The sequence below is a fragment of the Lepidothrix coronata genome, unplaced genomic scaffold (assembly GCF_001604755.1).
Source record: "Lepidothrix coronata isolate B3197 unplaced genomic scaffold, Lepidothrix_coronata-1.0 Scaffold207, whole genome shotgun sequence".
Classification (NCBI taxonomy): Eukaryota; Metazoa; Chordata; class Aves; order Passeriformes; family Pipridae; genus Lepidothrix; species Lepidothrix coronata.
In genome coordinates, this window is record NW_016690387.1 from 1,172,378 (window position 1) to 1,187,064 (window position 14,687).

A 14,687-nucleotide genomic window follows, 5' to 3' on the forward strand; every position below is an offset into this window, starting at 1 on the left:
TAAGAAAATTTATATAATTAATTTTCCATATAATCAAGTAGTTTAAATAAAATCTAACTAACAAGCTCCTTAGAGAAAGGCTATAAAAGGTGAGAAACTCTATGGCAGTCAGAGCACATGTTCTTTAAAGTACCCAAATGTTTCTCCCTCACCCAGAGTGCCAGGCAAGACTATCCCAGTCTGCACCTCTGCTGCAAACTGGAGAAAAAAAATCTGCTTGTCTGAGAGTGTTTCCATCAGCTTCATGCTGCCACTGCCATAGTCTCTGAGATTTCCTCCGGAGAGAGAAAACTTACTCAGGAAGGGCTTGGGCCTGTATTAATTCTCAAGAGGATTTGCTATGTCTCACTTTCTATTGGTAGAAAACACACATCTGGATGGCAGAGGCCTGGATCCTGTGGAACTATCCCAGCCACCAATTCTGATTCTCAAAGTGGGGCTGGGCAGCTGCCCCAGGACATGGGATGGCTTCAGTAAAGGTTTCTTCTTGTGCTGACCTGATAAGGAGCAGGGCTTTTCCTAGCAGTAGGCTCATGTTTTGGCTTTGGTATTTGAGGCTGAACCAGGTCCCAGGGAAGATCTTCTGCACATTGTTCAGAACAAGGACATTTCTCCAGGTCTGGAACATTTGAACTGAAAGAAAAGGATTTCAGTTATTTCACGAGTCTTCAACACTTGAGAAGTCATAGAGAATTTGACCTTAAACTTAGGTCTTCACGACTGGAAAAATCCCTTGTACGTTTATTGTTCTTAATTATTACAGAGACAAAATTGTAGTGTAGTTGGTAGGCAAAAACTAACATAAGGACTACCCAGTCATTCATCAAAGCCACTGACATTGTCTGAGATGATTCATTTGGTGACTATTTCTCAACTAGGTATTGCACTGGTGACAGATTTTAGAATTACTCCATTATTCTGTGACTTCTGATCCAAGGAGAAGAGTTTTGCAAGAAGTGGAATATATCCAAGTAGGGACAAGATTTATTAAATTTCTCTTGACTTTCAGAAGATGCCTGCTTTAAAATTTTTCTCTCCTACCATTGGAATTTCCTTTCTGTACCCTCCTTGTGAAGTGTAAGGCAAATTTTTTGTCAGTAGAGTTGCCTTATTAAAGTTTAGGGCCTGACCTGCTTCAAATGTCATAGACTCAGTGTGGTAAAAAATTTTGGGAAGACTGTGCTACTGCAGGTCATTCAAGATAAGAAGAAACCAAAGGGTAAAGCAGAACACCCAAGATAAGAAGAAAGTAACAAACCCAGCTCAACAATAATAGAATATCAAACACTGATGACCAGAAGCCAGATCAGCAAAACCCAGAAATAGTCAAGTAGTAAATAATGAATATATTAGATAAGCAGAATATATCAAAATTAACAGCATATAAAGAGTGCTTGTCTTTTCTGCTTGGTGTGCTAGCTTTGTGTCCTTACCACCTAGCACCCAAATTTATAAAAATATTGAATAAAAAAATACCTCTGTGCGTGATTGGCTTACTGGACATTGGGTCATGAATCCTGATTTTTGGGGCAACACTTAGGTTGCAGTGAGAAAGGTCTCTAGCATTAATAGACTGATCCAGCCATTTAAATAACAGATTTTTATATCTCCTTCCTGTTTCAGACTCACAAGAAGCGTATATTATTATATCACAGTTTCTGTATTCAATTCTTTTGTACTAAGTTCCTCCCTATCTACGCCCTGAGTGACTCTCACATGAATCCACAATCAGTGAAGAAGAGCTGAGAATTAATATTTCCAGGGAAGAAAAAGTGAAGCAACTGCTTGGTCTTCAATCACCCATTTTCCCCTTAAAGAACCTAGTTACAGTTTGACAGAGGAACTCATCAGTGACAGGAGCCAAATATATCACACTGTTTCCACTGTACTGCTGCCAAGTTGGCTTGAGCTGTTGGTATTTTAGGATGTTTTCCATATCGTCAGGACACACTGAGAATCACAAGGGACAGCACCTTAGGTCCTAACTCTTCACAGAGCTGGGAAAGCTACAGCTGGGAGTCTTTAGTGGGTAATGATGGAGCTACACACCAGTTTGGAATGAGTCTTCCAAGGTCTTGTGAGGAGAAATCAGGTATTAATGCATGCTTGGGAGCATCTTTTTTCAGGGAATTGACAACTGTTTGATATGAGTGGTTGGAATATGCTTCAGGGCATGCATTGGCAAGCCTTGAAGGCCAACACACCTACAGTAAAAGTCTGTGATGTGAGCTCAGAAAAGAAGTGCTACACCATGTCTGCAATCTTTGGCCAAACTTTCCATTAATGTCAGGTGCTTAATATTTTGAAGTTTTCTTCTTGCATTTTCTTCTTGCTTCACAGGATGTATGCATTTAACAGAACCTTGTATGGCTGCCCTGGTACTACTGTCAGCATGATGCACTGATGTGGAGTGGAACTGAAAGACCTGTTTGGAGAGTTTGAGTGGAATTGTTCTAACGTTGACCTTCTAATCATTAGAGGTCTAATTTAAGTCAGTTGTTTAGATTCTCTGCAGTTAAAGGAGAGACATCTGTACCTCTAAAGGCTATGCACACCCTGGAAGTGTTTAAAAACTGGCTAGATATGGCACTTTGTGATATGGTTTAGTGGGCATAGTGGTACTTAGTCAAAGGTTGGACTTGATGATCTTGGAGGTCTTTTACAACCTTAATGATTCTACGATTCCATATATTCTTGCCTAAGGTAAGCATTTAAATCACATGGGATGAGTTGTGTTCGTTCCTCTCCATTGAGAGGAATTCCTAATTCCTAACTAATTCCTCTGAGCTCTTAAGGCCAGCTGTCTGCTTTTAGCTGGATAAGTTTATTTGCAACAAATATTTGCAATTAACTTTACACAAAAAAAAGAATTATTAATATGAAACTATGCCTTTCTTTTATTTTAGGTCCTTAGAGATAAGATATTAAAAGCAAAACTGAAACAACTGAAATATCTTTTTACTTCTTTCCTTTTTATGTGAGGTGACTATTCTTGACCTACAGAACTCTGTTCTATCCTGTGCCTTTTGGAAAATGAAGTGGTAGAAAGTAGCAGTCACTATGAGACAAAAAGAGTAAACACAAAATTCAGGAAAAAATATTAGTTCTGTATCATTATTTTATAATTTGTGTGTTATATATTCATGTTCCTTATGGGTAATACCTGAAGATAGCCCATGTTCACTCTAGGGGAGGTTCTTGTTCAAAAGAAGTGAATTCACATGTGGTTTGGATGGATAGCTCAGGTGCTGCTTCTCATGTATTATGAGATGAAGGTTTTAATTTCCTTAGGAAATCAAATTAACTTTCATGGATACAAAATTCACTCCCTATAAAACAACACCTCCTAGTATCTCCAATACACACAGAGGATCAAGTCTTATGCAGCTGGTGGCATATTGCACATTTTCTTCCCTAGACTGTTCATCTTGATTATTCTCCTCCTCAGTAGAACTAAGTGCACATGGGTGAACATGAGAGCTTATCTGGGGACAGGAGCAACAGGAGGTTTTTTTGTTTGATTGTTTTTGGTTTTTTTTGTTTGATTGTTTTTGGTTTGGGTTGGGTTTTGTGGGTTTTTTGAATAATTTAAGTCTCGCTACTGAGCAAGGTACAACACTTCCTGTGGGACTTCTCCACTTCCCATGAAGAAGCCAGAGGGCCACTAAATGGTAGCAACAGGATTTTCAGTAGAGAGTGTAGAAGCCACATAAGATGATGCTTATAAAATAACCTGGATAAACAATAAATTTGTGCTTTTACTTACCATAGAAAGGGCAGAAACATAATTCCTCACACCTTTATTTCAAAATAGGGAGAGTACCCAAAAGTTCCTAGAAAATCATGTTTTGAATGCTGGGAATATTAACCTCATCTTTGGCTTGGCACTTTGCCTAAGAACTAGAAAGTGGATTTTGTTGGGGTTTTTTAACAGTTAATGCCCTTAAAAAGTTGATAGGGTGCAAAAGCACAGACAGGAGTCTCCCAGAGCCTTCTAGTTTCCTTCCTAACCTCGTCTAACATATGGTAATATTTCCACATCTGAAAAGGAATTAATGTTAAGATTGGCTTTTATAAGTTTCATGATAGGCAGCTGAAGAAAAACTCTGTGTCATGACAATGGAATCACAGGAATATAAAATTCTGTGCTGTACTGTATATCAAAGAACTCCCACAGGGATGTGGGAATGTTTATGTAAATCTCCTAAAAATTCAAACTATATGTACTGTAAAGGTATGTCATACCCCGATGGAATGGATAAAAAAAAAAAAAAAGGAAAAGGGAAACACAGACTGTTTAAGAACCTCAGGGCATATAGGAAAGAATCCCAAATAAAGTGCTTTCCAAAAGACCCAGCTATGAGATACCTATTAAAGGCATAAATAACACCTCTTCAGCATTTTCTTGTCAGCAGCATGTTTACTCCAGGAAATGTAGGGGGACTTCATTTGGAGTTAGCAACTGCATTTCTCTTTTTATGCTTCTTGCAGTTTTCTGTGTCTTCATCAAGTATGTGAGTGTCATTTGCCCTATTTCTCCTTCTTGACAGTTTTTCCTGGTGGGGCAGCTTCTCTGTCATTGCACCACTGGGGTCTCAGATGAAGTACATAATTGTTTGTTTTTTGTGTCTTTGCTCTGTTGTTGTGTGTCTCTACTTTCTCCTCTATAACCTCTGAACTCTGATGTGAAGCCAAAGAACACAGGACCATTAAGCACTTATGGTTTGTTTTGGTTTGTTTTTAAGAAACAGAAATGACTGACATCCAGAAGTTCACAGCTTCTCTCTGAGTTTCCAGTCCTTATAGCTGGTTTCTGCAGTTGAACCAAGTAGTCCTCATTTCCTGGGCGAGCACTGCTGCTAGGGGAGATTTCGCTTATATGGGATGATAATAGGTTATTGTAAGTCACAAAATTAGGTAATACAACTCAGCATGTGTACGTTGAAAACTGAACTTCATTACATCAGCATTAGTGCCTTTAGGATTCCAACAAAAAACAACAGTAGATATTTTCATCATGAATGGTGCACAGTGACTCCCAGACACTGCAGAAAATGAGCATGGCAGGGACCACCTTCATGGGCAGCAGTGGAAGAGGCAGTTCAGCCTGGGAGGAAATCTGAGGGATCTCAAACAAGAGTATCCTCAAGGGAGCATCACATGAAGAGATGTCCAACAGAAACAATTAATGACAATATTGATAAAAGTACTGCCTGGGACGCATAGTGTGGAGGGCTGCTTCTTTCAGCGCTTAAATTCCACTCTTTAGTTACAAAATAGAGGAAAACAAATGTACTGCACTTTTCAAGGATGTGAAACTGGAGTTAGCCAGGGTCACTAAAGTTCCCTGGCAGCCAGCCTTGTACACAGACTCCCCTCTAATAGGTTTCCTTCAAAAGGCCAGGCTCACTTTCAGTCTTGCCTTCACTACTAGGAGATAAAACCTCGAATTCATTAATCTTCATCCACTTTAGATTTACTTAGCAGAAGTAGATTAGAAAACAGCAGATTCTTCCACAGAAGCTTAACTTCCTAATAGGGCAATGTGAAAAAACAAAACAGCAAACAGTCAGTCAAAACAGCAAATACTAAACATGGGAATCACAAACTATTCAGTGCTGTACCCTGAAAAGTCTGGACCTAATAATCTATTTTTAGGAATATTTTCTCTCTTATAATCAGGCCAAGTAAAGATCACTTCCTCTTGCTGCTGCCAGAAGAATCTTTTAAAACAATGCATTCATTTAATTCACCTGAGATGAGGACATATTTAGAAAATATTTGTGCAAAAGCTTGGCAAACTTCATTATTAGTAGACACTATGATGGAGCGACATGTTGGTTGACAGAGATAGCAGTGTAAAAATAAATAATTTTTAGATATGCTCAGAAAAAGAAGTTTCTGGCACGATGTTATCACAGAATATTGCAGAATATCACAGAATATGATGAGTTGGAACTTGCAGTAAAAGAGGAAGGGCCTTAGCACTTTGCAAGGAAATGTTGTAATCCAGTATCTGAAAAAAAAATCCTCTGAAAAATATTCTAACATTTCTTGCTTCTTATTACTTTCAAATATACTATCATGATGATTAAACTGAAAAGATATTTAGTCTGTATTTTAACAGGGAATGACTGCAGTAGTAAGGCTTTATTTATACTTATATAGCAGACCATGCTAGATAGAAAAGAATATTTGAAAATATTCTGTATCTTAAAGAATCTATCAGGAACTGGTTGGTCATAACCTGCTAATGTGAGCAGTTTTAAAGCAAATGTATATTAAAGAAGTGACTAGGAACCAAATAAGTAAGTTACCCTTTTGTCTCCTTGACCTTTGACTCACTTGGATCAAACTTTGATAAAGACTGCAGTTGCTAAGTATATTACCACGCGATGTAGGTAGTGGCTTTTAGTCAGACTGTAAAAATAACCCCCTCCCCCAGCACGAGTACAACTTAACTTTTTCTTCTGGCAAAAAGATAAAGAGGGAACTGACGTCTCTTGGAATATATAAACACTCCCTTGGAGTTCAGAGCCTATGTGCTTGGTGGGGAGATTTAGCTGCCTGTCTGCTGGTAACTTGATGCAAGTCATGTGTTAAGTACTCGTTTGTTCAGCTGAAAAATCAGTTGCCCTTATTCAAGGTGAGTCATATGATACAACATTTAAAATCAGAAGGTTTTCCTCAGAAATACTTCACAGGTCAGCTGGTGGAAAGCTCTTGAAAATGTTTATTTGTAATGCCAAAAAAAAAAAAAGATTTTGCAAGGCTGTTTGCAAGCAAGAGTGAAATTGTACATATATTAGTAAAATGCTTTGTTATTATGATAACAATGGTATGTTATGTTCAGTATTGCTGGCTTTCCCAATTGCATTCTATCTTTTAATATTTAATGTTCTTCAAAATACTGTTCTGAAGTCGTGTGAATTTATAAGAAATGCAGATTTTTAAAGTGAGATTTCTAGCATTTTCTATTGCAATTAAAAAGCTTGGAACTATAATTTCAAAGTACATCAAATATTTAAAAATAGCAGAAATACTCTCTTTTCTGCAGATGCATCTCTTAATAATTTCAGGATTATTAAGTCCTCAGTCTGACCTTGAAGAAAATGGAATTAGAGTATGATATTGTGTTGCAACTCTTAATAGGAATTTTCAAAACACATTTTAATTTTCACTGCTTTTTCACCACATAATTGCTCTCATTTGGAGCAATAAAGATGATTCTGTTTCAGAATTGAAGTAATGTCGTGTCAAACAACGTTTAAAAATTACTGTTAGAGTTGGAGAAATAATTAAGAAAATATAGATGAAATTATTTGGGTTTTATAAGGACTTGTTTTAAACTGAAATGTACAGCAGTCTAAGTTAAGTAGAGAAAAAAGAATTTAATAACATTTTGCATCTTTCCTACTATACAGTTGCTTATAAATTGTCTTTTCAGAGATTTGAATGGACCATTTTCATTGTCAATATTTTGTGAAGGATGTTTGAAACAATACTGAAAAGTACATATCCAGCACTCTAGAATGGGGTAAATATTCTTATTAATCCTGTAGTCAAATCTAAGTTTAAATGATACTATAGTCTCATAGACCATATCTAATTTTGTTTTGGTATTTTCTATTCTGCTTAGGGTACATAATAGTCACTTGAATATGAATCCCCAGAAAGTGCATTCTCATGGGAAATTTCTACCTTAATCTTTATATTTTGCATTCAATTCTGATAGATGAGAATAGTCTGTTGACTTCTATGTGCAATTGAGTGTTATGGTGTGAGTGCTCTTCACTGCAGTTGTGTAATGGATAATTTGAATTGCATAAATTGGGATGTCTAGACTGCTATTACACTGTGTTTGGTGGGAGAAGGGTGAATATTTTACAATTTGCAGAACTTGGAATAGACATAAGTTGTTAGCAGTCAGTTGCTTGCTAGCTGTTTATTGCTAGTGCTCATGAGGGATGCCTAGTCTGCCTAAAACAAAATAAAAACATTAGAAAAGCTTGCAGAAACTTAGATGAAAATGTTTCTTGGTGGAAAGTGTATTTCTGTTGAATTTGAAAAGCTTCTGGAAGTTAAGAAAAAAAGCCTGATGATATCTAAAAGACCTCTTTAAACACTTACGAAAAAGCTAATTTCCATTTTAAATTTTAAAATATGTATTTCCACACTTTAAAAAAGATCTGCTGAATAGATAGTATTACACGAAAAATCAACTGGAAATATGTACTTTTCAGAATGTGATTCAATTGAGAATTTTTTGCTTTTCCTTAGATTTGCTACAATGTGTAACCACAGTCAGGTTTTCAAATCCCCACACCAATTATCTAATGAGTTGCACAACCATATCACAGTCCTGACTTTGCCAAACTAAAAATCCTGATCTGAACCTAGCTACAAAGATATGAGATTTGGTCCTAGTGACTTTCACTCATAAGTTCTTCAGGTCTAATGAATTTCTAGCTGAAGTTTCCTTCAAAATTTGCCGTTAAATACATTATGCATCCATCCATTATATCAGTCTTTAATGACTTGACAGTTTTATTATTCAGTTAAGTCAATTTTCAGTTATCTTTGTGAAAAGTGCAACAAAATGCATGTAAAGTCTGAGAAAACTGATTATTTTTTTTTTTAATGTTATCCCTGTGATGAGTTTCTATTGCTAAACAAGCACAGAGTAACAGAGCTGGTAGAGAGGAAAGCAACTCAGTAAACCAGCAGTTCGAATAAGGTGTACCACCTCCAGTAGAAAAGCCAGTTTTACAGATGTAAAGTGACTCTTCTCAGTCCCTAGCGAGTGTCAAAAACTTGAGACAAATGTAGCTTCTTTTAGCTCCCTTGTATGTGCAGGCCAAACAATCAAAGGTTTAAGCTTTGAAGTGGGAACCACGTGGAATGACCTGGTGGCAGGTGGACAGACCGGATGACTTTTATAGTAAGGACATTTTTCTGAGGTTGCAAGCAGTCTTTTGGTCATTCTGCTTGCAAGTATCCAAGGAGAAGTTATTAACTTACCAAATGAGCTCAAATGTACAGAAATAGACATTGTTAAAGGCGAGGGAGCCATAAACTGCTGATGGTGCAAGAGCCCGCAAAAGGTGGGTTTCCAACGCAGCTAAAAGGAGCTGACTGGTCTCAGGTACAGATGTGATATATCCAGTTTGGGATGACAAGGGATCACTGGCCTGATGACCATGCTAACTTATCTGTTAGGGCATGCTGTATGTCCTTTTTTCTAATAAAAGGACCTCATAACTGATTATGAAAATGCAAAACACACTATTCCTATAGCTGCTTTACTGTTTAGAAATTCATTAAATCCTTTTAGTCCTTTAGGTATCATGAGCAAACCGGTTCTTTCATTATTCTTCCACTTCATCTTTCTGTTTTCTCTCTGAGTTTTCTCTTGAATGCATAATTAAATCTGCAACTAATACCTCCATTGAAATTTATTTAGAAATAACAACATATTAACAAACAGAAATTGATAAGAATAAAAAGGACATAGTGGCATCTAAAATAGAAAAGAGCAGATTTTCTGTTAGCTGATGGTCTAAAGCAAATAACAAACTTGCAAATTCTCTGAATGTGATTAATTCCTGACCAAGAATAAATTTTAAATTAGGCACCTCTTTGTCTAAATTATTCAGAAACTATAACAAGTCAGAAAAAATATCACTATGAGCTTATGTTTTACCGTATCTTTCAACACTGGTGCCATTCTGATTTTCTTTACAGCTCCTTTCACTAGGGGCTAGGTCTTAAGGTATGTTAACACATGTTACCAACGACTCTTGTTTTCCAAGTAATTGCAGGTGTTTTTCTTTTGAGACTGAATAATCTTGAAATTTAAGGTATTACATCTTTCAAAGATCAAGCTCTAAACTTGCTTTAAAATCTCTGCTGCTCTGTAAGGCAGTTGGGATTGATGAAATTTGGTGGTGGGAATGCAGCTCAAGAAAAAAATCCAGTTGTGCCTTTGTCATGAAGTTGCTGAAACAAAGTTTTATCCCTTCAGTAAAGGACTGTGGACTGATGGAGATCTGGAAAGAGGCTTCTCACAGTTGTCTCTCTCTAGGGACTGCCATTCCCACCGAGGTGCTGATGGACCTTGGGGACTATCTTACTGGCATAACGCAGAAACAGCCTGAGTAGCTCACACCAGTGAGTAGTGTAACTCCTGGTTTTGCCTGAAGTGGGAGCCATGGGCACGGCAGGCTGAGATCAGAGAACTATCCATGGCCTCCTTGTTTGGCAGAGAGAGATTTCAGAGATGTCTACATCAGGAAGGGTGTCAGCTGAATAATAACTATATCAGATTGCCCTAATGCAACAGAGATGAAAACAAACAAAAACAAAAGGGCTAATGAAAGAACTTATTAATCTGTTTAGAGAACTGGAATGAAGAAAGATAATCATACATAATAAGCGATCAGCTTTCCAAAACTACCTGCAACTTGTTGTTTTGGGTTTTTTTTACCAGTGGCTGGCCACTGGCTGGCTGTTGTATACTTGTTATCTTCCTATCTTCTTCATGTCATGTACTTTGTACTTTGAGCTTTGGAATTTGATTTTGGTTCACTTTTTGCTTACATTAGCAGCTTCTCTGCTGAAGATCAGTGAGTCTGTTGGGACCAAGAAGTGAGGAAAAAGCATCAAGCCTTACAGCAAGGATACTTGTACATTGTCTACCTGCACTCTGACAAAGGAGAAGAATGGGCTGTAACAGAAACTGTGGGCTCCTCACTGGGGCCATTGTCGGTGCTGTGCTGGCTATCTTTGGGGGAGTCCTAATACCAGTTGGAGATAACCTCATAGGCAAAGCAATAGAAAAGGTACGTTTTTTGATTTTGTTGGTTTGGGTCCATTATTGAATAGTCATTATTTTTAAATCTTGTATTCTGTTTTTGCTTTGTTTCCTTTTCTTTTTCTTTATTAAACCTAGTTTTTTGTTTATGTACTGCAAATAATCTGAACAGTATTCTGCTACAGAATCCAATCCTACACTTCATGTATTCAACAGCATTCTGTGATTATATGATCCAAGTCAATGTGCTCCACAAGATTGTAGGATCTGATCAAATACCTCTCCCTGGCTTAATTGTGGAGAACAATTAAAGTAGAACATTGTAGACCAGGCAGACACAATTTTTTTTTCTGCTTTTTAGATAATTTTATATCTCAAATCTAGTTTTATCTTTAAAGGAAAATGAAAAATTAATTTGTTAGACCTTTGGTGAAAAGGGTATATAACCGAGGGTCTAAATCTTGAAGTAATCTGGAGCAAAAGACCATGGAAGCCCTGGCATGTCCATTATGGAGACAAAAATTCACCTTGGGGTCACTGCAGCAAAGGTGGGTTCTCCAACAGTTAAATAGCTAGAAATCTTAAGGTCTGTGGCTATTGCCTAGTCCTACCAGTGGTCTGCTGTGGTGCTGAAGACTGTGGACATCTTGGAGACACTTATTCAAAGGCTTTTCTGGAAGACTCAGCTCAACAGCTGTTGAGTCAATTGAGGAGGTAGATATATGAACTATCAGGAAATGTGGAACTATCTGTTGAGTCCCTGCCTGGATTATAGAATCACTTTTTAAAAAAATGAAAAATAGATGCTTCTATATAACATCTTTATTTCGTCAGCCAACTCAGTGAAAGCCAAACTCTAGAGGAATTTTCCAACTGTTGTATTTTTCAAGAATTTTTCAAGTGTATAAAGAATAAAAAAAAATATCACTAGAGAATGTCTCAACCACCTTGCAACACTTTACAAAAAAACATACTCTATATTTGCAAATAATTTTGATTGCTGTATTGAGGAAGTGAGATGTTTTCTAGAAAACACATCATTTTGAAAATGTGTATCTCCTTACATTAAATATTTACTTTGAGTTAATCCAGTGTTGTCTCATGCCATCAAGTATTTTGAAAGCAAATTACAAATATTAGGAGTATTATGTGTTCATCTGTTTACTTACAATAATGAACCAGTTATACAGCATGGTTTGCAAATGTCTACATATTTAATTATACCTGCATGAGTGCTTAGTGGTAAATCATTAGAGGGAGTAATTTTTCCCTCCACCTCTTCATAATTTTCTGCATTGTGATCATGTTTTAGATGCTCGTACCTATTTCAAGGCAGCTTGTTTGATGTGTATAAAAAAGAAAATTTGTACCTGTAATCATACAAAACATAAAAGAGTAAATTTGTAGAGGCTTTATTTATTTATGTAAATGACTACTTTTTTTCTAAGCACAAGTCATGCTAGACTATTGTCTTTCTACTAAATGTGCTGACTGTTCAGTGAGACCAAAAGACTCTTAAGACAACTCCTTTTCAGACAAGGTGTGCCAGCGTACAACAGCTGACATATGTGATCATTTCAGCTGATGCTCAAAAGGGAGTTGAATATAACTAATTATGATTTAATTATGTTGATGAAAGGTTTATTAATAAAAGCAAATTTGTCATTCACTGCAGTTATATTTAGGATAAATATAGAGCTGACTGCAAATCAAACAAGTTTGCTGATGACGGTGTACTGAAAATACATTTTTTTTCTGGAATATTTCACTTTTGGAAATGTAATTTTTACAGAAAATCTTTGGTAGAAACAGCTCAGTGTCAAAGACAAATTTTTTTTGAATTTTTGAAGAATAGTGGCTCTAGGACAAGAAAAACCCAAGGAGTGAGTTATTCTCTCAGATATGGCCTGTAAGCATTTATATGGAAAAGACTGCCTAGGGAAGTGGTGTCATCACCAGCCCTGGAAGTGCTAAAAAAATTAGCAGATGTCACACTTCAAGATATGGTTTAGTGGGCATGGTGATATTTGGTCAAAGGTTGGACTTGATGATCTTGGAGGTCTTTTCCAACCTTATTGATTCTATAATTCTATATTTCCATTTGGACTCATATGAGGCAAAATTTAAACTTATGTACTCACTTGCTGGATGAAATAAAAACTCAAAATGTCATATTTTTAATGAAAGGGAAAAACTGTTTCAGATACAACCATTAAATTCAAAATCTTGTTTTAAATTCTGCACAGTCAAAGCTTGAAAAAAGACCCCTAGTTTTATCTCTGCCTATCCTATCTCAGTGTACATCCCAGTTCCTTACACAAGTTGACAGCAATGTAGTTAAGACCAAATCTGTATTTCTAGGAGAAATGTTGCTATCAAATGTTATTGCTGGAATAGAAAAACAAATGTTGAACAGTTTTAGGACACTTCATACTAAAACAAGTCAAATTGTCATAAATTAGCTTGTTATCAAGATTTGGTCAAATAACATGACCACCAGTTTATTCTCAAGCAAGTCCAGCTAAACCTCTTAGCATCTCCCAATAAACAGGAAGAACTTTAATTTCAAAAATCAATGCAATCAATAGTTCTGTTCTTTTCTGCTAGCACTGGAAACCTAAGCGTGCTTCTCTTGAGCACACATCTTTACACTTCATCAAATCCTACCGGCCTCATTTCTCCTTTATTGCAGTCATTGTGAGATTAGCCTGAGTAAACACTGCAGAATATATTTTGCTGGAAGGCTGCACACTGTTGTTGAAGCAAAGAGAAAGCATCTGGAGGTGTATGGGTAACCTCAGGTGCCCTTAGAATTTGTACAGAGACTTTGAGGCTATAGGTGCTTATCTCCTCACAGGCAGGTGTTGTCCATGAGCAGACAACCCAAGCAAAGTCCATGTAACATGGAAAACCTAAATCTCACCTCTTGTTGTGTTCCAGTTTATTATTGGACATCCATGCTTCAACACAGAACACATGGTGGTGTTTTCTAGCTCCAGACCTTTTTTGGATAAGTTGTTTCAACTCCTACCTCCAGCAGGGGACGGGTTGTTTTGTTTTTTTGTCTTTTTTAAATCAACCTTACATATATTTTGTGAGTCTTTTTCAAGGCTCTTTAAAGAAACTGTTACTTGAAGAGCACACTCAAAATGACACCAGCAGCAGCAGCAGCAGCATCTTGGCAGGGATCCACTGCAGGAGATTAGTACTAGCTATTTCAGCCCTGATACTATTCATGGAAAGGAGACTTCCCCCTTAAAAGGTGTCTTTGATTTCAGGACCAAAGGGCAAAAGTCCTAGTTTCCTCAAACACTGAATCTATCCAGAGGGGAGGGACCTTTTCATGAAGGTCTTAGAAAATGGGCCTTGGTACAGTTACAGTGAAGTAGGAAAGTTTCAGAGTTCTTTCTGAAAAATATTTTGTTTGAGATTGTCAGAATGTACCTTTTTAGCTGACTCCACACATTTCAGTTGCACATTAGCATGTCTGTTGTCATCATTACTGGATATTATCGTGTCTAAAATTAAAAAAAAAAAAAAAGAAAAAGAAGTGAATTCAAAACAACAAATTATCTGATACTGTTGAATGAAGATATTTTGGCATGGCTCAGTTCCTGCTTTTTACCTTTCCTTCCTTAAAACAATATTATCTATTTAGGAAAAGTTCCCATCACTTCAGTTATGATATTTTTTTTTTTCAGCTTATCAACTTTTGTTTCCAGCTAGGTTTAACCACTCAAAGCTACTGGTAACAGATTCATTCACCAGAAAAGTCTCTATCACCACTTCTCTAAGGTCTCCTGCGTGAGCTCAGGAGTTTCACAGAAGTTACATAATAATACTTAGTACATTGAATTCCTGGTGAATTGATAAT

General features: G+C 36.8%; 1 protein-coding gene across 5 annotated transcripts in view; it reads left to right on the plus strand.

Annotated features, from left to right (window-relative positions):
- The first annotated feature begins 2,070 nt into the window (after positions 1-2,070).
- CD36 (CD36 molecule) overlaps positions 2,071-14,687 on the plus strand; it is a 31,161-nt gene continuing 18,544 nt past the window's right edge. The window contains exons 1-3 of one of the 5 annotated variants that reach the window (XM_017832831.1): positions 6,512-6,646; positions 7,425-7,537; positions 10,605-10,841. In XM_017832831.1, the coding sequence (XP_017688320.1) occupies positions 10,722-10,841 (120 nt within the window). In that variant the 5' untranslated portion in view covers positions 6,512-6,646; positions 7,425-7,537; positions 10,605-10,721. Of the gene's footprint in view, positions 2,093-6,511; positions 6,647-7,424; positions 7,538-10,604; positions 10,842-14,687 lie in introns of those variants that run through there. The other 4 variants (XM_017832832.1, XM_017832834.1, XM_017832830.1 and 1 more) reach the window with 4 other exon arrangements.